Source organism: Mauremys reevesii, linkage group 7 (assembly GCF_016161935.1).
Source record: "Mauremys reevesii isolate NIE-2019 linkage group 7, ASM1616193v1, whole genome shotgun sequence".
Taxonomy (NCBI): Eukaryota; Metazoa; Chordata; order Testudines; family Geoemydidae; genus Mauremys; species Mauremys reevesii.
In genome coordinates, this window is record NC_052629.1 from 97,084,123 (window position 1) to 97,109,589 (window position 25,467).

Here is a 25,467-nt window from a genome sequence, read left to right on the forward strand (position 1 = left end):
CCACCCCTCAAACACATACAAGAGCTGTCTCTACTTGTTGCTTTTAATTGTCTCTTGAGACACAAGACACCATTGGTAGAAAAATACTCTTTGAGTGACAATAAATAGCATAGAAATGGCAGCTCCAACAATGAACACCGTGCAGTCCAGAGCACGCCCTGCGGTTCTGGAACGTGGGAGTAAAAAAAACCAAACCAAACCAACCAGTCCTGGTTCTTGGCTGGCCAGCGCTGTACAACCCTGCACACCTGAGGTTGTTCTGGATCAGGGAGTGGGTTCTAGAATGATTGGAGGGGCAGTTTGCAATGTTCGGGTGAGTTCTAGAATGAGGGAATTCTGGAACTGTCAGATGGAGGTCTAGAAACAACAAGAGAGGTCTGGAACAACTGTGAGTATTCTCAAATGAGCAATGGCAGGCTAGTACGGCTAGACCGGTTCTAGAATGAACAAGTTTTGCTAGAATGGTCAGTCAGAGTCTAGAATGAGTGCCTGTTGAACTGGGACATCTGGTTAGGTTCTAGTATGAGACCATGAATGGCTGGGGGGATTCCAGAGCAATCCAGAAGGAGGTCATGAAAGCTCTAGTACATTCCAGGAAAAACGCAGCAAGCACAATGAATTTTGAGAAGGTTGCCCCCTCCCAAAAGGAATGGGAGGGTAGGGGTGCTCTGGAACAGACAGGAGGGAGCTGTGGGAGGGTTTGGGATGGTTCTGAAGCACAAGGACATTCTTCTGCAATGATGGTAAAGGGATGGACAGGCTCCTGACTTGTGAGTAAAAGATTCCAGGGAGACCTGGAATAATCAAACACCAATGGCAGGGGAGGTTCTAGAATGTCACTGAAAGTTCTAGAGCTGAGGGGGAAATTCCAGATGGGTGTGAAATAATTGGGAGCCTGGAATGGAGTGTGTGTGTGGGGTGTGTGTGGGGGGGGTGCTTCTAGAATTATCTAGAATGACAGCGAAGGTTTGAAAATGGAAAGGGAGATTCCAGATGTGTCTGGAATGACCAAGAAGTTGGGATAATGGGGAATAGTGCTAGAATGATCACAAAGGTACCACAGCTGAGGTAAATGGTTCCAGAAGGGCCTGGGTTGACAGGGAACAGTTCTAGAATTGTCTGGAACCACGTGGAAGGTTCCTGGTCATGAGGCCGGTTCTTGAGCAGGAAGAACAGGGCTGGGGGAGCCGTGCCTGTCAGAGCGCCAGCAGGGTTGGGGAGTTGAGGGAGTCAGACGATTGGTCACCACTGCTGCTCCCACGCCGGTGGGCAGAGCTGCAGGGCTCAGGTGGGAAGGTATGGCCAGCAGGGGGCTCCCCTTCCCCTGGGGCAGGGTAGTTGAAGATCAGACTTGGAGTGAAGGGAGTTAGCGAGGGTGTGACCATCAGGGTGGGGGTGTGCAGGGCCTCAGGCTCCAGGACCCCGCTGGGGGGAAGGCTGATCCGTGGGGGCACCGGTGGTGGGGGCCGACGTGGGACTACTGGGGGAGGCTCCGGGGACTCCTGCTTGACAGGGGGTGGGGCGGACGGCCCCCCCTGCTCCTCCTCCTCTCCCGAGGACTCATCCTGCACTTTGCACACTGGCCGGTGGGCCTCCAAAATCAGCTCAAGCCTCTCCTTCTGCTTTTGCAGCTCTGCAATCTCCTTCTGCAGGCCTGACTTCTCCTCCTCCAACTGGTCCGTCTCCTGGGGGAGGAGAGAGGTCAGGGGGAGGCAGGACACTTGGGTTCTATTTGTGGCATGGGGAGGGAAGTGGGGTCTAATGGTTAGAGTGGGAGGGGCTGGAAGTCAGGAGCTGTGGGTAAAATCCCCAGCTCTGGGAGGGGAGTGGGATCTGGTGGGTTAGCGCAGGAGAGGATGGGGGATGAGATGCCTGGTTCTGTCCCCAGCTCTAGGAGTGGGAAGGGCACATCTTGCCCAGCAGCCATCACAGTTCACGTGGCTTTGATCCCATCTCTTGCAGAGCCAGGCAGGGTCAGAACTTGCACAGGCAACCTCCAATGAGAACTGAAGGGGGAGTCAGCAGGGGGACTGTCCCCTCACAGCCAGGGCTGGCCCCAATGCCCCTGCATGGTGCTGGGGGTGCTGTGCTGCAGGGAGTGCTGGGGGGACTCAGTACGGGGTGTTCACCATTTGCAGACAGTCCGTTAGCTCTTTCCTCCGGTTCCGGCACTTTGCTGCAGCCAGTTTGTTCCTCTCTCGTCTTACCCTGCGCCGCTCCTCTTCCTCAGGGGTCATCTGAAGTGGGGGCAAGAGAGGGGCAGGGGATTTCAAATGAGTGACACTGATGCCATATCTATCCCCTTCTATTCCGGTCCATGGACAACTGCCAAGGACCAGGTCCTTGTCAGGCTTTCACCCCAAGGAATAATACCCACAGGGATCTCTCACAGTGCATTAAAGATGCAGCCACCTCTGGGGTGGGGCATGGGGGGCTTCTTATACAGGGATCCATAACTCAGTGCTGAGATGAGACTGGGCTACTTTTCTAGTTCAGGTGGGGGAATTAGCTTTGGGGGAGGTATATAGGGATGGGGGGAGCAGAAGGGTCATTTTGGGGACATGGCAAGCATCCCCAAGAGTTAAAGTATGGCTTGGGGGAGCCAGCCCTCTCTGGCCCCGGTGGCTTCCAATGCTGCCTGGATTCCACAGGCTGGGGTGGTTGGGGAGGGAACACTCCCAGTATGCTGCTGGCCCCAGTGCCCCTTCCCTCTGAGTCATCCTGTGGCTCCATGACTCAGCATGCTGTCATTTCCTCTCCTGCCTGCCCCCGGGGTGTGAACCCAAACGTCCCAGCCAAATCCCAGCTTGAATGATTCCCTTCTAAGACTAGAATGGGGTCTAGTGGTTACAGCAATGGATCTGGGGGCCAGGGTTCCTGAGTTCTAGTTCTGGGAGGGGAGTGGTGCCTAGTGGTCAGAGCAGGAGGGCTGGCAGAAGGGCTCTGGGGGGGAGTGGAGCCTAGTGGTGAGAGCAGGGGGACTGGCAGAAGGGCTCTGGGGGGGAGTGGAGCCTAGTGGTGAGAGCAGGGGGGCTGGCAGCCTAGGCTCTGGGAGGGGAATGGGGCCTAGTGGTCTGAGCATGTGGGATGGCAGCCAGGGCTCTGGGAGGGGAGTGGGGTCTGGTGGTCAGAGCAGAGGGGCTGGCAGCCAGGGCTCCTGGGGGTTATCCCCAGCTCTCTGTGGGGGGACAGTGCTCCAAACTGGCCTCGCTAAGCATTTGGAGAGCTCCGGATGGACCGTGCCCTGTGTCCTGCCTGCGGTTCCGATGTTAGCCACTAGGTGGCCCCCGCTGCCCTGTGGCGTTTGCGCCGGGGGGCCCAGCCCTAGGGCACAATGAGTGCCAGCCACCCTTACTTGGTTCTTGTGGGAGAAAGGGCCTCGCCCCTCCCCAGTCCAGGTGAAACCCCGCTTCAGTGGCTCTTCCAGCCACTGCGAATCAGGGGGCAGCCTCCCACTGTCCTGGGGATTTGGAGTGGGAAACTGAGGCACAGAGCAACACACACACCCTGGATTCCTGTCTCCTACCCCTCCCCCGCTCTAACCCTCTACACCCCACTCCCCTCCTGAATCTGCGGGTGGAACCCAGGAGTCCAGCCTCCCAGCCCCCTGTGCTAGGCATTCGCCCCTCCTGCCCCCACTCCAATAACTGCCCTACTCACATGCTCACTGTGCCTCCGACGTATGCCAGGGGTGGGCCCAATGGTGCGGATGACGCCTGGGCGGGCTCCGGCAGGGTAGGGGCCATAGGGGCGGGGGTATGGGGCAGCTGTGAAGGAGGAGGGCGAGGAGCAGCTGTTGAGCATCGTGGGCCGAACCATCCACTGCAGGTCCTGGCTGGAGGTGATGGTGTTGAGGCTGGGAACGAAGCTGGCAGCTCCTGCGCTTGGACCTGGTGGGAACTTCTGTGCAGACAAGAGGAGGCAGCAGTTAGAGGAGGCCGGAGGCTGGGGGAGGGGAGCTGGGTGCATTGTAATCAAAGAGGGTTCCCCATTGCTATGGGCTGCACAGGGGGCAGGACTGACACACGGAGCAGTTCTGGCTGCAGCTAGCGGAGGGCAGCACTGCCAGTATCACAAGGGCACCTGGTGCTTCCGAATAAAGATCCCCATTGCCATGGGCACCCGGGCATGGGGGAAACATTCCAGCCTGCAGAGGGGGCTCTGGCTTGGCTTAGGGGCCAGGGGCCAGCGGTGAATTGCTCCAGGAGCAAATCCTGGGTCACCGGCTGCATTCAGTCTCCTTGTGACCTCAGAGATCCTTGGAGGCAGCATGTCTAGGATGCAGGGAGGGAGGGCCTGGGAATCAGGACCCTTGGGTTCTCCTCTAAGCTCTGGCAGGGGAATGGGGTGTAGTGGGTTGGAGCAGGGAGGCTGGAGTCAAGTCACTTGAGTTCGCCTTCTGACCCTAGGAAGGGAGTGACATCTAGTGGATATGGGGTGGGTTGGGGGGGGGCTGGGAGCCAGGACTCCTGGGTTAAATTCCCCACTCTAACCCCTGACAACATGGGAGCTCAGGTGAGTCATTACATCTCTCCTTGGGGAAGGCTCCCTAGTGGTACAATGGGAAAACACAGAGAGGCAGAAAATAGAACCGGCTGATGTTCATAAAGTCGGGGAAAGGAAAGAATTCCTTGCCCCATGGGACTGGTGGGTGAAACTCTGCCCTGGGGGATGCAGGAAGTCAGACAGGTGATCAGAGCGATTTCCTGGCTTTAAAGTGACTGGCTTTGTGAAGTGAGGGAACGGGCTGCTATTTTAAAAAACAAACAGGGAAATTCCAGGTTTACATTGAGGGGAAAAAAACCATTTTGTTAATGGAAATTGCTAGTGTCCGGCTGAGCAAGTGACTGGGCAACAAAATGGCAAATGAAATTTAATGTGGATAAATGTAAAGTAACGCACATTGGAAAAAAGAACCCCAACTATACATACAATATGATGGGGGCTAATTTAGCTACAACGAGTCAGGAAAAAGATCTTGGAGTCATCGTGGATAGTTCTCTGAAGATGTCCACGCAGTGTGCAGTGGCAGTCAAAAAAGCAAACAGGATGTTAGGAATCATTAAAAAGGGGATAGAGAATAAGACTGAGAATATATTATTGCCCTTATATAAATCCATGGTATGCCCACATCTCGAATACTGTGTACAGATGTGGTCTCCTCACCTCAAAAAAGATATTCTAGCACTAGAAAAGGTTCAGAAAAGGGCAACTAAAATGATTAGGGGTTTGGAGAGGGTCCCATACGAGGAAAGATTAAAGAGGCTAGGACTCTTCAGCTTGGAAAAGAGAAGACTAAGGGGGGATATGATAGAGGTCTATAAAATCATGAGTGATGTTGAGAAAGTGGCTAAGGAAAAGTTATTTACTTATTCCCATAATACAAGAACTAGGGGTCACCAAATGAAATTAATAGGCAGCAGGTTTAAAACAAATAAAAGGAAGTTCTTCTTCATTCAGCGCACAGTCAACTTGTGGAACTCCTTACCTGAGGATGTTGTGAAGGCTAGGACTATAACAGAGTTTAAAAGGGAACTGGATAAATTCATGGTGGCTAAGTCCATAAATGGCTATTAGCCAGGATGGGTAAGAATGGTGTCCCTAGCCTCTGTTGGTCAGAGGATGGAGATGGATGGCAGGAGAGAGATCACTTGATCATTGCCTGTTAGGTTCACTCCCTCTGGGGCACCTGGCATTGGCCACTGTCGGTAGACAGATACTGGGCTAGATGGACCTTTGGTCTGACCCGGTACGGCCGTTCTTATGTTCTTATGAGCCTGGAGATGACTTCAGAGGTCTGATGGCAGGTCAAACACTACACTGGGGCTCAGGACTCCTGGCTCCTGCCACTTTTCACCTCTTAATGCCTCCACAGATTATATGGCCAGAAAGGACCATTGTGATCATCTAGTCTGAGCTCCTGCATAGCCCAGCCCCTAGGACAGCCCTGAACTAATTCCTGGGTGAACTAGAGCAGACCCGTTAGAAAACCATCCCGCCTGGATTTCACAGCTGCCAGTGCTGGCGGTTTGTCTGTTTGGACTGAGAGATCTTGGGGGGCAGGGACTGTCTCTTACTGTGTGTCCACAAAGCACCTGGGACAATGGGATCCCCCTCCCCTCTCAGCCCACAGTCCCTAGGTGCTGCCCTAATGCACATGCTAACCAGGAAAGAGGTACAGCTCCCCCGAGTACAATACACTTTACATCATTGTAAAGTGTCCCTTTGCCATTCAACACGTGTCCCCAGGCCCCCGACGAGGCTTCAGAAGGTTCCATATTTAACACCCCTCCCTTAATCCCCTCCCCCATTATTGGATCTGACAGTTCACCCTCTGTGACAACATGGGGGTTTTCCGTAACATTATTATGAAGCCTCTGTGTTCCTCAGTTTCCCTCTGTACTTTGCATTGCTGCCCAGTGGAGGAAAAGGGTTACATCTGCTTTTGGGGGCAGTGCGGATGGGAGGTACCGTGTGGGTGCTGCCTGGCCCACAGGGAATGGGTCTTTAAGGAACTGATTGAAACGGACCCAGACCAAGAGAGGGACCAGAGAGACAATGGAAGCACCAACAATTATGCAGCAGAGGGCAGCTTCCGTGGGTGGGGTTGTGAACTCAGCTTGGCCCTGCCTGGAGACAAAGAACTGGGAGGTCACCAGCAGAGGCTAAAGAGTCGGCTTCTGGACCAGGCTGGCTGCTCGCACCTGGGACTGACGGAGGGTTGGGGGGGAAAACCAGAGTCTGAAATGGAATTGCCTACAGCTGGGCTGGTGGGTTGCTCTGGCTTGGCCGGATGGACTATGTCTTAACCTGTAGTTCTCTGTGCTACCCTAAGGACTTCCAGTGCTGGGTTGCAGGTGACTAAAGGCCCCGCCTGTTTGGCCAGGGCTGTCTGGCGTCACTGCACATGCATCCTGAGGTGCATGAGTCCCTGAAGAGTGGCAAGCCTCTGCTTAGGAGTCTGTCTCAGCTGCACTGGCTGGGCAGCACACCCGGTGTGTCGCAGGAGGGCTGGAGCCCAGAGGCTCAGCCTTAGCGGTGGCATGGCCCTCCCTGAAGAAAAAGTGGGGCCCATTGCTGAAGCGGTTCCTCCAAGAGCCTGTTTAAAGCAGGGGCCCAGCCCTGAGCCTGTGGATCTGTGAACCCTCCCACCCCAGTGCTGGTGTGTTGTTGGAAATGCTGTAGGTGAGCTTTAGCTCCCAACAGTCAATCAAGGAGTGGGTGGGGGAGATTCTGTGGCCTGCGTTGTGCAGGAGGTCAGACTAGACCAGGGGTAGGCAACCTATGGCATGTGTGCCGAAGGCGGCACGTGAGCTGATTTTCAGTGGCACTCACACTGCCCGGGTCCTGGCCACTGGTCCAGGGGGCTCTGCAGTTTAATTTAATTTTAAATGAAGCTTCTTAAACATTTTTAAAACCTTATTTACTTTACATACAACAATAGTTTAGTTATATATTATAGACTTAGAGAAAGAGACCTTTTAAAAACGTTAAAATGTATTACTGGCACGCAACACCTTAAAGTAGAATGAATATATGAAGACTCGGCACAACACTTCTGAAAGGCTGCCGACCCCTGGACTAGACAATCATAATGGGCCCTTCTGACTTTAAGGTGTATGAGTCTATGATTCTTAACCCACCCTACTGGCCTTGGGATTTTAAACCCAGAATCGGTGCAGAGGCTTCTCTTGGGGTTAAACTTTTGGGGGTCATGGGGTAATCCAAATCCTGAAATCCCCATTTTACAGATGGGGAACTGAGGCACAATCAGCAGCGAGAGGGATCTGCCCTGGTTCACAGAGCAAGTCATAGGCACAGAACCCAGGAGTCCTAACTCCCAGTCCCCTCTTCTTCCCCCCCACCCCCAACAGTAGACTCGCCTCACCTCCCAGAGCTGGGAATGGAACCCAGGAGCCCTAACTATACCTAGCTATTAGGCCCTATGTCACCCTGGCAGTGCCCCCTTTAAGCTCTCAGACAAAGCCCCTTCCAACCCATACTCAGCCTGTCTGAATCAATACAAAGCTGTTCTGAAGGCCTTTACAGCTCATGTTGTCTCTGAGCATGACGGCCAGTCACTGGCTGGGGGGTCCTACCCTCCCATCCCAAAGGCACAGGCCCTCATAGGCTTTGGGAGAATCCCCACCGGTGATTGGCAGTATAGTGTGTAGGATACACAGCTACATAGTCAGTATTCCATTCAGCAGGGGACAGAGTGGTACAGGCAGAGCAGCTGGTTTGGTGCAATAGGCAGAGGGGCAGATACCTTGCTAGTGCCATGCCATGCCCACTGTTTGCCTCCTACCCAGATTTAGGAGTGCTTATGTGGGTTACTTATTACATTAATGGAGCCGAACAGGAAGGTTTAGAGTCACTTCCCAGCCCCATCACCTTTTTAGGAACTGGTGAATGTCAGGGGCAGAGCCCAGGCATGGGGCAAAGGAATTCAGCTCCTTGGAGCCAGGATCAAGGGACTGGCAGGCTCAGGGGATGGAGAATGGGATACAGGACCCTTTCCTTTGAGTGGGCACCAGCTCCAATCCAGTCCCCATGCTGCAAGACAGGCTGGCTCAGGGGGATGGGGTTGGGATATGGGGTCTTCCCTTCTAGAAGACGCCAGTTTGGATCCGGCCCCAGAGCCCAGCATGACAGCTGCTTCTGTCCATGCCCACCGGGTGGCCCCCATGTAAAATGAGTTTGCTCTCAACATAGTGCATGGGGCCCGTCCCCACCTCAGCACTAGCCAGTCCTCTTAGCAACAGAGAGACCAAGGGCTCAATGGGGCAGAGAGACCGAGCACCTGCCAGGTGACAGAGGGCTCTGTGCTGCCACTCTGGGCACACACTGGTGATTTCAGCTCCCAGGGCCACTGAGTCACATTGATCCACATGCAGGAGCATGCCAGAGAACAGCAGGGTGTGTGCAGAAATCCTGCCCCAAGATAACCCTCCCTGTGTCCTCCCCACCCCTTGACCCAGTTTCCCTGGCCCAGTAGGTCCCTCCCCACCTCTGGCGTCACGCCCCAGCTCACTATGCTGCGTACTGGTGCAGCCCAGCCCTGGGGCAGCAGACTGGCCACGCCTTCTGTGTCAGCCAGAGAACACCCCGGAGAGATACTGCCCCAGGGACTGGGGACTCCCCCAAAACACAAAGGGGGCTGGGCATGGGAGCAGAGCTTCCCAGGCACTGAATCTTGGCTAAAAAGGACAGGAGTACTTGTGGCACCTTAAAGACTAACAAATTTATTTTAGCATGAGCTTTCATGAGCTACAGCCCACTTCGTCCATTCTATGCATCCGAAGAAGTGAGCTGTAGCTCACGAAAGCTCATGCTGAAATAAATTTGTTAGTCTTTAAGGTGCCACAAGTACTCCTGTTCTTTTTACGGATACAGACTAACAGGGCTGCTACTCTGAAACCTGAATCTTGGCTGCCACCCTACCTAGGGCTAGTGGTTAGAGAAGCTGGGTCTGGGAGCCAGGACTCCTGGGTTCGCTCTGGGAGGGGAGCGGAGTCTGTTGGGTTAGAGCAGTGGGGGCTAGGAGCCAGGACTCCCGGGTTCTCTTTGCAGCTCTGGGAGGCGAGTGGGGCGTGGTGGGTTGGGGGAGGGGAGGGAAGCTGGGCGTCAGGATGCCTGGGGTCTCTATCCCCGGGGTGGCAGCTGTTCACAGGGGGCCGGCAGGCACTGCAGCTGGCTTTGGGGTGGGGCTGGCAGCTGTCGCAGGGGCGCCCTTATGCAAGAGGAAATTGCTGAGGAATCTTGGCTCCCTGGGACACAGGCTGGGGTGAGTGGAGGGGCCACCGGGGTGAGCGCAGCCCGTGACTCAGCCCCGCCGGTTCTGGTGACTCACCCGGCATGACTTGGCACCGGGAGCTGGGTGCCTCGGGAGCCAGCGGAGTGGGGGAGCAAGAAGGGAATTCCCCGATTCACTCCCCATCTCCAGGTCTGTCCTGGTGCCACCTTCTGCCGTAGCCTGGAGCCCCAGCCCCACCCCCCACAACACTCATCCAGCCGCTGGGGGAGGCGGGTGTCTCACAATTTGCCAGCGGGGGAGGGCGGGCGGGGGGCTGGGAGTGTGTCCAGCCCTGAGGTCTGTTTAACCCCCCCCCACACACACAAACATACACATAGGGCTACCTGGGGTCCCCACCGCTGGCTCCGGACAGCCCAGAGAGGGAGGAGAGTCTTAAACTCTGCCCGGGGAGAACTGGCAAAACAGACTGGCCTTGACACCCCCGTTTTCAGCCCTGGGGTAACCTTCCGGTCCCGTCCTGCAGGGCACGGAGGTGCCAGGAGGTGAAGTGGGTGCCCAAGAGAAAGGGGACCAGAGCTGGCACAGAACCCAGGAGTCCTGGCTCCCCCCCGCCGGCTCTAACCCCCGAGCCCCCCGCTTCCCTCCCTGAGCTAAAGCACCGTGCGTCGGTCAGCCCACAAACCCGCTAAGGATGGACACCCTGGTGCATGTGCTTCCGCAGCCCCCTCCTGGCTGGGATAAACTGTGTGGCATAACCCCTGTAGGACACCTGGCGAGGAGTCCCCTCCCCTGGTACAGGTGACTCTGGGGTGTCTCCCTGCAGCTGCTGCTATGTGGCTGGGCGGGGGGCAGGGACACGGACACCCCAGGCCCGCATAGCGCCAGATCACTACAAGGGTCTGTGACCCGGGCGCTCAGGCAGCAGCGGACGAGGGGAGCCCCCCCCAATCGCTCTGCGGTAGAGCGCCGGGTGGGGGAACCCCCTGCATTCCTCAGCCATCGGCACGCGAGTGCCTGCGTGCGGGAGGGGGGAGGGGGTCAAAGCAGCGGCCGCCACGCGGTGGGATGAATCAACCCAGAGTATTAGTCACCCCACCCCACGACACAGAGCGAGAAATGAGAGGGCAAGAAAACAGCCGGGGAAAGGCTGGAGCAGGCCGGAAGGGGATCAGTGACTGGCGAAATAGGGCAGAGGTGGCTGACAGTGCCCAGGGGTGTGGAGGAGCAAGGGCTGGACAGAAGGAACGGGGGTGTGTGGAGATAGAGGGTGGATGTGTATGGACAGCTGAGGATGGGGACGGCTAGAGACTAGATCAGCCACAGGGGTGGGGATGGGGACAGCCTGACAGACAGTGGGGGCCAGGGGCGCTGGGACAATTTGTACAGTGGGGGAGCTGAGAGCCATTGAACCAAAATGTAACCCTGGATATGATGAGAACCACTTCAAGCCAGCCCCCCCCCCCAGCCCCCGCACCTGCGGCAGGAGGGGTGTGTATGGGAACAGAGGGACAGACAGAGGAGGAGGTGTGTATGGGGGCGGACAGACAGGGGGAGGTTTGCATGGGGATGGGGAGCAGACAGCGGGGGAGGTGTGCACCGGGCCGGACAGACAGACGGACGGGGAGGTGTGCACCGGGCCGGACAGACAGACGGACGGGGAGGTGTGCACCGGGCCGGACAGACAGACGGACGGGGAGGTGTGCACCGGGGCGGGCGGACAGACAGGTGTGCATGGGAACGGGCAGACGGAAGGGGAGGTGTGCACCGGGGCGGGCGGACAGACTGACGGGGAGGTGTGCACCCGGGCGGACAGACTGACGGGGAGGTGAGCACCAGGGCGGGCAGACGGAAGGGGAGGTGAGCACCAGGGCGGGCGGACAGACTGACGGGGAGGTGAGCACCAGGGCGGGCGGACAGGCGGGTGTGCATGGGAACGGGCAGACAGGGAGGTGTGAATGAGGACGGACAGACGGACACAGGGGAGTGTGTGTGTGGGGACAGACAGACCGACCGACCGAGCTCTCGGCCCTTTGCCCCGCTCGCCCCTTACCTGCTGCGCTGCTCCCGGAGTCCCTGCGGCGGCGGCCGGGCCCATGCTGCGCAGGGCAGGGTGCTGAGGGCGAGGGTTGTACGAGGATCCCGGGCCGTCCGCACTGCCCGCTCCATAGTCCCTGAACATGCCTGGCTCTCCGCTGGGGCTGTGCTGTGCCTAGATCAGTCCGGCGAGCGCCTCTCAACTGCCTCCCGCCTGGTTACTTTTTTATGAATGGGAACTCCGGGGCCGCCTCACTTTAAGCTGGGGGAGGGCAGGGGAGGGGCGAGTCCCACCCCGCGCCCTTTTCAAGCCGTCGGGGAAGCAGGGAATCCCCTCTCCAACAACCCACCCCCGCGCCGCGGGGCCCGCTTCAATTAAGATGCACTCTTCTGCCCGGAATCAGAGTTTGGTCAGCCCCTAAAAGGCCAGCAAAGTCAATATTTCCCCCCTGGTCTAAATCTATTTGGTACGGTCCGGGGATTGACTCAGTGCTCGGTGACGTAGATATCCATATATAGTGTGATTTCCTCCGGCTTGCTGTGCAATAGTAAAGGATTCCCCTCTGTGTTTGTTTCCAAGCTCTGTTTGTTCAAGATGCGTTTCAAGGAATCCGACTTAAGATAAAAATACGCCCCCCCCCCAGTACTACAATAACAACATCACACAAACACCCACACCTGTACACCACCACACACATCCTGAACCTCACACACGCCTGTACACCCCCCCCACACACACCGTATTACAGCACACGCCCTGTACACCACCACCGCACACATCTCTGTACAACACACAGCTGTGCAACAACATACCCATCGCTGCACAACCACACACACTGCACAACTACATGCATCGCTATGCACTCAAAAATACACAGCCTGCACAACGACGTACACCCCTAAACAAAGACAGAGACACACACACACATCAGGCCAGGTAGTTTGTTTTCACACGTCAAAGATGCAAAGACCCCCCCCCACCGACTTTTCCCTCCCCAACATGCTGATGCAGTAAATGAATTTCGGGGCTGGGTAGGACCCCACGGGCAATGGGGGGCCCGGGCCAGGACACTCCAGGAGCCAGGGGGGCTAGGAAAGGAATTCAGATAGAGAGAGAGAGAGAGAGAGAGGTGAGCAACAGGGGCCTCCGGTTGGTCCAGAGATAGGAAAGTGTCTGGATGAGGTGGCTAGACAGACCAAGGAGTGTGTTGGGGGGAAAGGAGGGAGAGGGTGTGTGTGAATGGATAGATGGGGGTGTGCATGGGAATGGGTGGATAGAGGCGAAAGTGGCACAGGGGATGGGGGTAGAGGGTTCCTGTGACCATGCGGAAGGGGGGAGTCGGGGGGTAAGAGTCCCTGTGACCCTACAGGGGAAGGTGGGAGACAGGGGCAGTTTATAGGTGGGACCCTGCCCCTCTGCACATGCCAGGCACTGCCAATTTCTGGGGATGAGCAGCTGGGCCAGACCCAATGAGATTATGGTATGCCCTGTGAATCCCCCCAATACCCTCCCATCAGAACAAGAACCCCCCAACCCAACACAGGCAGGGACCTCTGCAATCTGGCTGCCCCCTCCCCTCTGTAGTATCACGGAGAGCCCCTGCCCCCTGCTCCTTGAACAGAGACGCTGATCCTGGCTCCCCCACCCTCCCTCCCTCCCTGATGAGAGCCTCAGGTTACTCCTCCCGCTAAGAAACAAGCCACTGGAAGATACCCTAGCATGGAGAATGGAAGCGTCCAGCTAAGGTGGTGGGCTGGGAGTCAGGACTCCTGTATTCTGTCCCCAAATTTGGTGGTGGTGGTGGGACTATTGGGTTAGAGCGGGGGCTGGGGCCAAGACACCTGGAAGGGAATGGGGTCTAGTCGGTTAAAGCAGAGCGGGCTGGGAGTCAGGACTCCTGGGTTCCACACACAGCTCTGGGAGGAGAGTGGGAGCATTGGTTTCTCTCTATGAGTGGGCTGCGGGGGTGTAAATTCCTGACACAGCAGCCTCTGGTCACCTTCAGAATCAGGAACTGAAAGCGACTACCAGTGAAACTGCCAGGGCTGGGCTCCCTGCAGAGAGTGAAAGCATGTCCCGCAAGGCAGGCTCCCGACAGCCACAAGGAGCCTGACAGTGTTCGTTCTCTCTCGTTACTGGTTGGAGACTCCAGGGAGATTGGGACCCCAGGCACTGCACAAAACACAGCGAGAGACAGGCCGGGAGGGGGGCGGGAAACTAAGGCAGAGAGGAAGAGACGCCCCTAAGGTCACACAGCAGGTCATTGGGGGAGCGGGGAATGAAACCCACGGGTCCTGGCTCCCAGACCCGCCCCTCGTTTTAACCACTAGAACCCCCCTCCAAGTACCAGGGGTCCTGGCTCCTCCCCCCAAGCCTCAAAACAAACAGCTCTTCTGGGAGGTGGCCACAGGGTGGGGGTCCTGTATCTGTTCCTGTTCCAGGCGCCATGACCCCACCCCCGGGAGGGTTAACGATCCCTCTCCCCAAGGAACGGGACAGGATGTGAGACACAGGAATGTGGATGATCTCATGCTCCCGGTGACTAACCTGGCAGGAATGGGGGGCAGAGAGCAGCCAGCTGGCACCTCGCCAACAGCCTTGGGGAGCAATGAGAGGTCGGGGGACATGGCAGGCTCCCACCTGGGTACTGGCCCCCCTGCTCCCAGTATTAAACCCTGAGCACAGGGCAGTGGTGTCACCACAGTTCCCTGGGGACTATCATGGCACAGTTGCTGGGAGGCTGCTGGTTGGGGCTGAGGGGCACTAGCAGAGCTGAGTGAGGGGAGCCCAGGGCTGGGCTAGCAGGGGGCTGCAGGCTGGCACTGAGGGGCACTAGCAGAGCTGGGTGGGGGGAGCCCAGGGCTGTGATAGCAGGAAGCTGCAGGCTGGCACTGAGGGGCACTAGCAGAGCTGGGTGGGGGGAGCCCAGGGCTGGGATAGCAGGGGCTGCAGGCTGGCATTGGGGGCACTAATAGAGCTGGGTCGGGGGAGGGGAGCCCAGGGCTGGGATAGCAGGGGGCTGCAGGCTGGCACTGAGGGGCACTAGCAGAGCTGGGTGGGGGGAGTCCAGGGCTGGGATAGCAGGAGGCTGCAGACTGGCACTGAGGGGCACTAGCAGAGCTGGGTGGGGGGAGCCCAGGGCTGGGATAGCAGGAGGCTGCAGGCTGGTACTGATGGCACTAGCAGCGCTGGGTGGGGGGAGCCCAGGGCTGGGATAGCAGGAGGCTGCAGGCTGGCACTGGGGGCACTAGCAGAGCTGGGTGGGGGGAGCCCAGGGCTGGGATAGCAGGGGCTGCATGCTGGCATTGGGGGCACTAATAGAGCTGGGTGGGGGGAGGGGAGCCCAGGGCTGGGATAGCAGGAGGCTGCAGGCTGGTACTGATGGCAGTAGCAGCGCTGGGTGGGGGGAGCCCAGGGCTGGGATAGCAGGAGGCTGCAGGCTGGCACTGGGGGGTAACTAGCAGAGCTGGGTGGGGGGAGCCCAGGGCTGTGATAGCAGGCCGCTGCAGGCTGGCACTGGGGGCACTAGCAGAGCTGGGTGGGGGGAGCCCAGGGCTGGGATAGCAGGGGCTGCAGGCTGGCACTGAGGGGCACTAGGAGAGCTGGGTGGAGGGAGCCCAGGGCTGGGATAGCAGGGGGCTGCATGCTGGCATTGGGGGCACTAATAGAGCTGGGTGGGGTGAGGGGAGCCCAGTGCTGGGATAGCAGGGGCTGCAGGCTGGCATTGTGGGCACTAGGAGAGCTGGGTGGGGGGAGCCCAGGGCTGGGATAGCAGGGGCTGCAGGCTGGCACTGAAGGGCACTAGCAGAGCTGGGTGGGGGAAGCCCAGGGCTGGGATAGCAGGGGGCTGCAGGCTGGCATTGGGGGCACTAATAGAGCTGGGTGGGGGGAGGGGAGCCCAGGGCTGGGATAGCAGGGGGCTGCAGGCTAGCATTGGGGGCACTAACAGAGCTCCGCTGCATGTGTCCCAGCCTTTCAAACTGCCTGGTCACCTTACTCCACACTTGAAAGCAGCAGCAGCTTCCTGCGGGTTCCTGGAGAGCAATGGGGCTGTGCAGAGGGGGATTTCCACAGGCTCCCGCCAAATCATCAGCACGTGGCACTCTCAAGTGCTTGTGGCTGCCAGGGATTTTGGCAGAGCCCCTCTGTGCCTATGGAGGGAATGGGAGAATGGGCCAAATCCCAAACAAGAGACAGCCGAGAGCTCTGTATACTCATCCACTTACTCACCCTTCCTTTTCCTCCTGACTCTACTCACTCTGGCGACTTGAGGTTTGGATCCCGGCCTAATGCAGCACAGATCCAGGGCTGGGATAACAAGTCTGGATTGAGTGGCAGCAGGAGAGATGGGGGGGACGGATGGACGGACCCAGGGCTGGGATAGCAGGGGGGCTTCAAGTCCAGAGTGAGAGCGACCCATGTGGAATTCAAGGACAGCAGGGTACCAGTGTTGCCATCTCCTGGGACACTTCGAACTGCTCCCTGTATCCATGGGCCACGTTGACCCCTTGCATGCTAGAGCAGAGGAGGAACTCTGGGTGCGGCAGTGCATGGGGGAGAGGCTGCCTGAAGATCACCAGCCAGGTGCTCAGCCCCACCCTCCCGCTAGCTGCTGAGTTGCCAGGGCCACTTCGTGCAGTGGTTCCCAGGGGATATTCCTTCCTCCCCCACACCCGCACCCAGCTTAGAGGCCTCCCTCTGCTCTGAGTCTCAAATACTGTCAGGCTGGGGCCCCTCAAGATGAGATGGTTCAAGTGCCATTGGCCTGGGGGGACCTCTGACCACCCCAATCTTGGAACCAAGGGCTGGGGTTGTCCTACACCCCCCCAACCCCTCCCAGAGCTGGGAGAGAACCCAGGAGTTCTGACTCCCCCACCCTGCTCTAAGCCAGCAGATCCCGCAGCTCTTCCAGAATCCCAGTAAAACGTCTTCTCCGGATCTGTGCCCTTTACCAAAAGCAGTTTTCCCCCCTGAGGCCCATTCCCCTGAGGCCCTTCCCCCCGTTCCTACAGGCTTCATGTACTGGCAGTGCTATACAGAATGCAGAGTGAAGATCCCTGGGAGCCAGGACGCCTGGGTTCTATTCCCAGCTTAGGCAGGCAGTTGTATGGCATCCCCTTAGCACCAGGGTAGGGCCCTCCTTGGGCTTGGGGCAAATGGTACCAGGATGGCATACTGGGTTGTTGGCACCATGCCCAGCCAGCGCCCTGTCCTGGAGCCAACGGGAGCAGGAGGGAGCCTTCAACTCAATCTCAGGGCTGGGAGATTCTTGAAGAAAAAAATCAGACTGGGTGAGACACAGAGCAAAGGAGGGAGCAGACGAGGGGTCTCTCTCCTCTTGGGGCACTGGCTCCACTCTGACCCCAGGCAGGCTCAGGGGATTGGGCAAGGGGCTACAGAGCCTCTACGGGGCACCAGGTCCAATCCAGGCCCAGGTCATTCATAACTGCAGGCCATTCCCAGCTCTGCTGGTGGATTGAGTTGTGGGCTCCCCTGGGGGTATCTGCATCACACCAGCTGAAGCAGAGAGGCCAAGGGCTGAATGGTCCAGTGACAGCCAACGCCCCTGTGGAAGGGGGTTGCAGCAGGCCATTTGGGGAAGGGGGTCTCCATGCTGCTGCCCCATTTTAGGGCAAGGAGAATCCCAGGTCCAGGAGCACCGAGTTGGTACTGACTGTGCCCCCGTATCTGGCACCGCCCAGACCTCACCTCTTCCTTCCCCACAGGACCCAGAGTCTCATCCCCCTCTGAATCACTGCAGGCCTCTGGCACCTTCCTCTGCCCAGGCGCCTGTCATTCCAACCCCATGAGCTGGGGGATCTCCAGCACCAAGAGAGATTTCCTGCCCCCCGTGCTCCCAGCTTGCAACCATCAGCCACTGGGCCTCAGCCAAAGCAGCAGGTCTCCATGGTAAGCAGAGTCCAGCTGGGTCAGTGTAAGGTGGGAGACCTGTACTTCAGGGGGAGAGGCTCTCCAAATAGCCCCTCCCAGTGTCAGACAAACAGCATCCATTGAACAGGGAGGCTGCCAGCCACAAACCGGCACATAATGCACACTCATTACGGGACTGCACAGACACCAACCTATGCAATGGTACACACCTAGTGTGTGAATGTACTTACACAGCAGCAATCACTCAACTACACACAACGATGACTGCACAGACTCTCTCCTGATTTCACAATCATATGCAATGCCAATTGCATATACAAACACAAACACACTCACCTGGATACAGCTTGACAATTGCACAGACAATCACACTCAGCCAGCTGCACAGGAGCACACATGCACTGACAATTGCCCATAATCACACACAACAGCAATTGCAACACATGCCCTCTATGTGTGGATACACATTCTGCAACACCCCCTACTCTCTTTCTCAAGTTCCAAGCCCACAGCAGCCTGTTCCCCTCAAGCCCCACAGCAGGGGGTCGAGCAGGGTGGGAACTCTGACTGTACAGGGAGCTCCTAGCTATTCCAGGGGGTGCTGTAGGGCACAGCACAGGACAGGCAGGGGGCAGTTCCCATTCTCAGCTGGGCTGTGTGATTCCAGCAGGTGCAGTCTTGCCCCATCCCCACCCTCCTGGCTCTGACGCCAGCACCTGGCAGGGCTGACGCAAGCAGAGTGATTGCTCCATCCCCACTGCCATCTACTACAGATGGGGCAGAATAAAGTGATATTCCCCACCCATTGCTCCTTCCTAGAGGCCTCATATCTCAGTCCCGCCCCCAAAACCAGCCAGTCTTCCAATCTACTATTCTCCTTTGTTTTGCTGACAATATCCCTGAGCTCATGTCCTGCTTTGTGCTCAGACTCACCTGTCCCAGGGCCCTGATCCGAGCTGCAATGAGTGGAAGGCCCCTGATACCTCCCATGACACTATGCAGCAGGGAGCCAGGGCTATTCCCAGCCCCATGCCGATTACATAGGGGGTAACCCTGGAGGAATCTCAACCCCCTGCCACCAGGGGCAATGGGTGGTCACCATTCCTCTTTCCAGCCCCAATCCTTCCCAGGGGTTACCCAGCGCCAGCTGGAAAATGGGCCTGGGCTACATCCACCTTTCTCCAGCCCGGGCCCAATTTCTCCCAGCTGGGATTTTCCCATCCCTACAAACTTCCCAGCTGCTTTGTGCCTCCCTCCCCCCTAGGTTTGTTATGCCTCCCGCAACACCTGTGGTTGCTCTAGGGACCCCATATCCCCTCCCAGACCTCTCTTCCTGCCTCACTCTCCTTATCCCCCACATCCCATTTATCAGTCCAGTCCCCTTTGAATTCACAGGTGGCTCTGATAATAAGGGGGGCTATAACACTGCATGGGGGGGAAGTCCCCAGCTATCCCCTCTCCCCCACTCACACTCCTATTAACCTCTTGGGGCCCTGTTGAGGGGGTAGGGGATCAGTCTGCCCCTGCCCCCACCCCATCCTGGCACATTAATTTCCTTGTGGCTGCCAGGTTCTCTCCTTTATGCAGTGCCAGCCCTGCTGCAGGCAGGGAGTGGTGCCAGGGCTTGACACACACTCCAGGCATCCTTGCACCCAGTGCCTTCTCAGCCTCACCCCATCACAGCCTTTTAACCAGGGTCAGCACTTGGGGGCTGATCCCAGCCCTGCTCCAGGGGGCAGTCCTGGGGCTCCCTGCCAGGCCAACCCCTGGACAGACCAGGGCTGGGGGAGGAGAGGAAGGGGGCAGGTTGGAATGAGGAGAGGGAGGGACATACAGAGGGAATGAAGGAGAGTAGAGAGGTGATGGGGGAAGCAGGAGTGGAAGGGAAGACATGGGAGAGGGGTGTGCGGGGTTGGGGGCAAGCTGTGGAGCAGGCTCACGAGTGGAAGGGGTGAGAAAAGGGGGTGGGTGCTAAAGGATACTGGGGGGGGGGACTGGGAGGGAAGGAGGGATACGGGGTTTCCCTGCCCCGTACAGCGAACCTTTGGCCTCTCTTCCCGGCTGCTGGCCCAGGGAGGGCGCCGGGCAGCTCCCCCTGACTCCTTGCACGTACTGCCCCCGCCCGGAGCCTGCTCTCTGGCGCCACCCAGCCCCTCTGCGCTTGTAAAGCGGATTCACTTAATTTTTACATTTCTTGCCCATTGGTGGATACAGACCCCGCCCCCTGCAGCTGGGGCGAGGACCCAGGAGTCCCGGCCCCCTGCTTCTATCCATTAGACCCCCCTCATCCCGAGGAAGGGGAGGAGAGAAGCCCCACGAAATCCCTGGACTGGCCCCCGCACTCTGCCCAGCTGCAAGGGTACAGGGCTTCCTGCACGACACAAGCTGAGTCCCCGCCCACTATCTTCCCCAGCCGAGAGTCCGAAGTTCGCGCTGCCCGGACTCTATTTCGCGCTGCCGGAGATGAAGTAGGGTGAAGCCGGAAGCGGAAGCACGGCTCGGGCCTGGCCCCGCTGCGGGGTGGGGGCTGGACCATAGAGAGAGCGCCACGTCGGGTGAGCGCCAGGTCCGACGCCACCGAATCAGCTCAGGGACAGTGTGACAGAGGAGCCGGACGCAACCGACTCAACCTGCCAGGGGGAGCCCGAGGCGGCGTCTCGAGGCCAGGGGGGGTCCCCGCCGCTGCTCGCCATGCGGGTGCCCCGGCCGGGCCCCGGACTCCTGGGTCCCCTGCTGCTGCCGCTGCTGCTGGCCGGCGGGTGCGGGGCGCTCTCGTTCCAGCTGCCGGCGCAGACCCGCAAGTGCCTGAAAGAGGAGATGCACCGCGACGTTATGGTGACCGGGGAATACGAGGTGTCAGAGGCCGGGGCGCCGGGGGCCAGGACCGATCTCCGGGTGAGAGCCCCTAGGGATCCCCGCCGCACCCCCGACCCCTCCCCCCGTGGTTAGCGCTGGCTGCGGGGCCGCCCCCGGGGACCCCTGCCCCCTACGCTCGCCATAAGCTGTGCACCGCCCCAGGACCGCCCCTTTGTTCGCCAAGCCTTACCTCGGAGTTATGTGACGCCCTCCCCCAAGTAGGATATCAGGGATCCCCGCCTCCCCACTGGACACCCCATATTCCTGGGTGGAGGGGGCACACTACACCCATATTCTCCTGGGGAACAGGATCATTGTGGGCATTGGGAGCCTGGTCCGGGGAAATGGGTAGTACTGTGGGGTCACAGTCTGTCCCCACCCCCACACCAGGTCACAGACTCCTCCGGCCACCTGCTCTACTCCAAGGAAGATGCCAAGAAGGGCAAATTCGCCTTCACCACAGACGACTATGAGATCTACGAGATCTGCTTCGAGAACCACGCCCAGTCGGGTATGAGGTCTCACTCCTGGTGCAGGGATTTTGTGTCCTGGGGGGCATTCCTCCCACCCCACAGCTCCCTGCCACCCTCATTTGGGGTCTCCTGCACTCAGCATGGCCAGGAAACGTGTGATCATGAGGGAGGTCTAGTGGTTAGCATTGAGGAGGGTGCTGGGGGCCAGGATTCCTGGGGTCTGTTCCTGGCTGTAGGAGGGAAGTGGTATCTAGTGGCTACAGCAGGACAGGCTGAGAACCAGGATTCTATGGTTCTATCCCTGACTAGAAGGGAAATGGGGTCATGCACCAGCTCTTCCCTCCCCTGTGACAGTTAACTTTCATCCCTCCCTCCCCAGTGGGTTTCCGAGTTCCTGACCAGCTGATCATCCTCAATGTCAAACATGGGGTGGAGGCCCGGAACTATGAAGACGTGAGTAACACCCCCTTTGCGTCCCCCACCCCCTGCAGCTGCCCCTCTGCCCTGTGCCTGATGGGGAAGGTGGGGTACCAGCAATCTCAGCCCAAGGAGAGACTTGACAACATCCACCCAACTGGGCATGTATCCCCAGCTCTGCTAAAGCCTGAGGACCAGAATTCTGAGGGTTCCCTGTATAAACAGCCCCCTGTGCCCCAGACCAGAGGCGTCCACATCTCAGCATGGTGGGAGGGATCCCTGTATAAACAGCCCCAATGGCTGCATCTCAGCACCGGGCAAGAGATCCCTGTATAGACAGCCCTTATGCCTTACCCCAGAGGTGGCTGTCTCACTGCGGGGTGGAATTCTGCATCTCATTCCCACTGTCCCCATCCCCAGATTGCCAAGGCAGAGAAGCTGAAGCCTCTGGAGGTGGATCTGCGACGTCTCGAGGACCTTTCTGAATCCATCGTCAAGGACTTTGCCTACATGAAACAGCGGGAGGAGGAAATGAGGGACACAAATGGTGAGGAGGCACCCCATGTACCCAGTAGACCCCACTCTCCTCCCAGGGCTGGGGACAGAACACAGGAGGAGGGGAATGGGAGCCAGGACGCCTGGGTTCTTGCCTGTGAAGTGGCTGGAAGCCCCTTGTGATGATGCGTTGGGGTCCCCTGTTCACCCCATGTCTGTCTCTCTCCGCAGAGTCCACCAGCACCCGCGTGCTCTACTTCAGCATCTTCTCCATGCTGTGTCTGGTGGGCCTGGCCACCTGGCAAGTCTGTTACCTGCGCCGCTTCTTCAAGGCCAAGAAGCTCATCGAGTGAGCAGCCCCTTGGGTGTGTCTGCCTCTCTCACAGGACCCCCTGCGCTGGGCTCCCTTCCTGATGGCCCTAGAATCCACATCCAGCCTCTCTCAGCTCTCGTGGGAAGCGGCGCTTGCACTGGACATCTCTGCCTGTCAGGAATGGATTCTGGTGGGAAGCGGGGGTTCTGGCCCCCAGCAGGAATCCAACTACCCCCACGTTTAAGGATCCTGTAGTTAACAGAGGATCCAGTAGTGACGGCACCATGATCGGGAGGGATTGGGTTGTAATTATTTTAAAATAAATAGTTAATTGGGATGCTGGGTTGTGATGGCATTTTGTGTATGTGGGGGCGGGAAATCTTCCATCTCACCCCTGATTCCATTGGGAGCCCCGTCCCGTCATGTCCCTGGGATTGCTCTGGAGAAAACTGTATCCCCTCTATGCACTGCCTGCTGGGATGTGGCATGACAGATGCGTCCTGTCCTTGGCTCGGAGAGGGGTGCAGCTACCGGATTAGAACATGGTGTGTGTGGGGGGGCGGTTAGCAAGTTGCATGGGCCTGTGGTGCCCGTGCTCCACCAATATGAGAGCACGGGGGCCCGGCTCCACTAAAGTTCAGGGCCGGGTCTCTCCACTGGCCCTGATTGCTGCCTCCCCTGGAGCATCTCCCTAGCCCTGCCTGCCACCCCCGGGCAAATAAAAGGGCCCAGGGCCCCCACCGGCAGCACAACGGGGCTAAGGCAGCTTCCTGCCCACCCGCTCTGCTTCCGGAAGCGGGCCCTGGGGGCATGTCTCTGCATGCTGCCCCTGCCCTGAGCTGTGGCCGATGGGAGCTGCAGGGGAGCAGCAGCATGTGGAGACCCCTCCGGCCCCCCACCTAGGAGCTGCTGCCAGAGGGGGGTGTGGGTCGCTTTTGGGAGCTGCCCGAGGCAAGCGCCGCACCCCAACCCCCTTCCCCAGCCCAGAGCACGCACCTAAACTCCCTCCCAGAGCCTGACCCTCCCGCCCTGCTGCATCCAAACTCCCTCCCAGAGCTTAGGTGGGAGTCGGGGGTGGCCTGCAGGACTTGGACCTGCTCTGGGCACCACCAAAAATTATACAAACCTGTCGCCCCTGGGTGGGGGAGGGAATGCTGGTTCTACTGGCTCTGCCATGGATCTGGACTCCAAGGTTCCTTTTAACACCCCCTCCCGCACGCACCTAAAGTCTCCACCCTGTCTAACAGTGTTGATGTGAAGTGTTCCTTATCCTCCCTCCCTCGATCTTGGCTGGCTCCAAATCACCCATTGCTGGGGGTAAACTGCCTGGAACTCTTGCTGTCTCTGTGTCCTTTTTTTAAACCCTCCCTCCCCAAACTCCTGCTCCTCTGGCCAGTGTGCGCGCTGCAGGTTTGAATGCTGCTCTCGGGGAACGGACCTCCTTACCTCAGGTTCATATGCGGCTCCCATGACCGTTGTAGCTGGCCGAGTGTGCAAGGTCCTTGCTCTCTACAGGACAGCATTTCTCGGTCTGAATGCCATGGCCAGGCAGCTCCACAATGTTGGGGAACGTTCTAGGCATCGGTGGGCTTTTTTCCCCACCTTCCTCTGAAGCAGCAGGTTGGCCATAGCTGGAGACAGGACACCAAATGGGTTGGGCTGGCCTCTGAGGTGGTTCAGTGATTCCTCTCTAGCTACCTGGCTGGGGGTCACGAAACTTCCACCTTGCGCCCCCTCCCCCGAGCCCTGTGGCAGCTCTTCGCACCCCTCCACCCTGAGGCCCCCCGCGGCAGCTCCCCACCCCAGCTCACCTCTGCTCCGCCTCCTCCCAGAGCACACCTTGTCTGCTCCACTTCTCCCGCCTCCCAGGCTTGCGGCACCAATCAGCCGTTTGGTGCTGCAAGCCTGGGAGGGAGAGAAGCAGAGCGGGGTGGCGTGCTCAGGGGAGGAACAGAGCAGAGGTGAGCTGTGAGGCAGGGAGCGGTTCCCTGCTGCGCCCCCCCCTTACTTGCTGCAGGCAGCCCTCCCCGTGCCCCCCTGCCCTAGGTCCCTCCGCCTAAATGCCAACGATGACCGGGGTAGCCGAAGATCCGGTTGCCGCTGAAGGACCTGAAATGCCGCCCCCCAAATGCTAGCAGTTGCCTAATGGGTTGCTCCGGCCCTGCTTTTGGTTAATGTTACTTGTGTTGAGTGTTTGGTCACCGTTTAACCTTTTTTTCGTGAAGACTAAAGCAAAATAGGCATTAACACCTCAGCGTTCCTGATAGCGTCAGTTACTGGCTCTCCTTACCTGCTAAGTAGACGGCCTACACGTTCCTTCATCTTTCTCATGCTCCTAATTTATTTAAGGAACCTCTTCTTATTGCTTTTATGTCCCTTTCCAGCTGTAACTCATTTTGTGCCTTTGGCTTTCTGAATTTGTCTTTACACGTTTGTGCTGTTTATTGTACTCCACCGTAGCCATTTTTCCGTTTCTACTTTTTGTAGAATTCCTTTTTGATTTTTCAGGTGATGTAAAGAACTCCTGAAGGAGCCATCGTGGCCTTTTACTATTGTTCTCATCTTTCCTTTGCACTGGGATAGTTTGCTGTTGTGTCTTTAATATTACATCCTTGAGAAACTACCAGATCTCCTGAGCTCTTATCCCATAGATTTTCTTCCCACAGGACCTTATCTACCAGTCCGTGGAGTTTGGTGAAGTCCATGTTCCTTATTTTGCTGCTCTCACCTCTTCCTTTCCTTAGAGGTATGAACTCATTTCCTGATCACTTTAACCCAAACTGCCTTCTACTTCTAGGTTTGCTACCACTTCCTGCCTGTTGATGTGACTCAAGTCTACAATGGCTGTCCTGGTTACTTCCTCTTTCTCAAACCAAAGCTGCCTAGATGATCTGATGGACCCTTCTGAACTCTTCAGAAATGGACCCAGCTGTGAAATTGACCCTGAGCTGGTCTCTTGCTCAAAGCAGAACAGCAGGTGTAATTCCAGCCATCAGCTCAGGGAGATCCTTCCCCCACGGGCAGGATCAGGGTCTTGGAGTGATGAGCAGTGACTGGCAGCATGGGAGAGTAGTGGGGGCTTTGATGGTAGCTAAACTGTGTCCTCACCTGCCACAGAGCCACAACACTGACTTGTACTAAAATAGGGGTAATTTTATCAGGGTTCCATTATTTTTCTTCCCCTGATACACTGTTCAAATGTAACCCCCCCCAAAGCCATGCAGGGAGC

General features: G+C 57.9%; 2 protein-coding genes across 3 annotated transcripts; one reads left to right on the forward strand and one right to left on the reverse strand.

Moving 5' to 3' along the window:
* Window positions 1–25: 25 nt before the first annotated feature.
* On the reverse strand, window positions 26–19,013 carry FOSL1 (FOS like 1, AP-1 transcription factor subunit). 2 transcript variants are annotated; one of them, XM_039482345.1, is made up of 5 exons: window positions 18,618–19,013; window positions 11,808–12,373; window positions 3,661–3,903; window positions 2,130–2,237; window positions 26–1,685 (listed from the first exon to the last, which is right to left on the reverse strand). In XM_039482345.1, exons 2-5 carry the CDS (start codon window positions 11,934–11,936, stop codon window positions 1,197–1,199), a joined length of 969 nt encoding a protein of 322 aa, XP_039338279.1. In that variant the 5' UTR covers window positions 11,937–12,373; window positions 18,618–19,013; the 3' UTR covers window positions 26–1,196. The 2 variants fall into 2 exon arrangements, with proteins under 2 accessions (XP_039338279.1, XP_039338280.1); XM_039482346.1 differs by lacking the exon at window positions 18,618–19,013 and having other exon boundaries at window positions 11,808–12,442.
* A 978-nt stretch (window positions 19,014–19,991) lies between these two features.
* On the forward strand, window positions 19,992–22,575 carry LOC120369265 (transmembrane emp24 domain-containing protein 10-like). The gene is made up of 5 exons (XM_039482348.1): window positions 19,992–20,579; window positions 20,931–21,051; window positions 21,393–21,466; window positions 21,851–21,977; window positions 22,157–22,575. The coding sequence occupies exons 1-5, from the start codon at window positions 20,376–20,378 to the stop codon at window positions 22,276–22,278; spliced, it is 648 nt and encodes a 215-aa protein (XP_039338282.1). The 5' UTR covers window positions 19,992–20,375; the 3' UTR covers window positions 22,279–22,575.
* Window positions 22,576–25,467: the final 2,892 nt, after the last annotated feature.

Excerpts from the sequence above, each read along its gene's own strand:
- FOSL1 (XM_039482345.1), bottom strand. The coding sequence starts at position 11,936 with ATGTTCAGGGACTATGGAGCGGGCAGTGCGGACGGCCCGGGATCCTCG. Across the intron at positions 3,904-11,807 it reads CTCCGGGAGCAGCGCAGCAG|AAGTTCCCACCAGGTCCAAG; the intron begins GTAAGGGGCGAG and ends TTGTCTGCACAG. Across the intron at positions 1,686-2,129 it reads TAACGGACTGTCTGCAAATG|GAGACGGACCAGTTGGAGGA; the intron begins GTGAACACCCCG and ends CTCCTCCCCCAG.
- LOC120369265 (XM_039482348.1), top strand. The coding sequence starts at position 20,376 with ATGCGGGTGCCCCGGCCGGGCCCCGGACTCCTGGGTCCCCTGCTGCTG. Across the intron at positions 21,052-21,392 it reads CGAGAACCACGCCCAGTCGG|TGGGTTTCCGAGTTCCTGAC; the intron begins GTATGAGGTCTC and ends CTCCCTCCCCAG. Across the intron at positions 21,467-21,850 it reads AGGCCCGGAACTATGAAGAC|ATTGCCAAGGCAGAGAAGCT; the intron begins GTGAGTAACACC and ends CCCCATCCCCAG.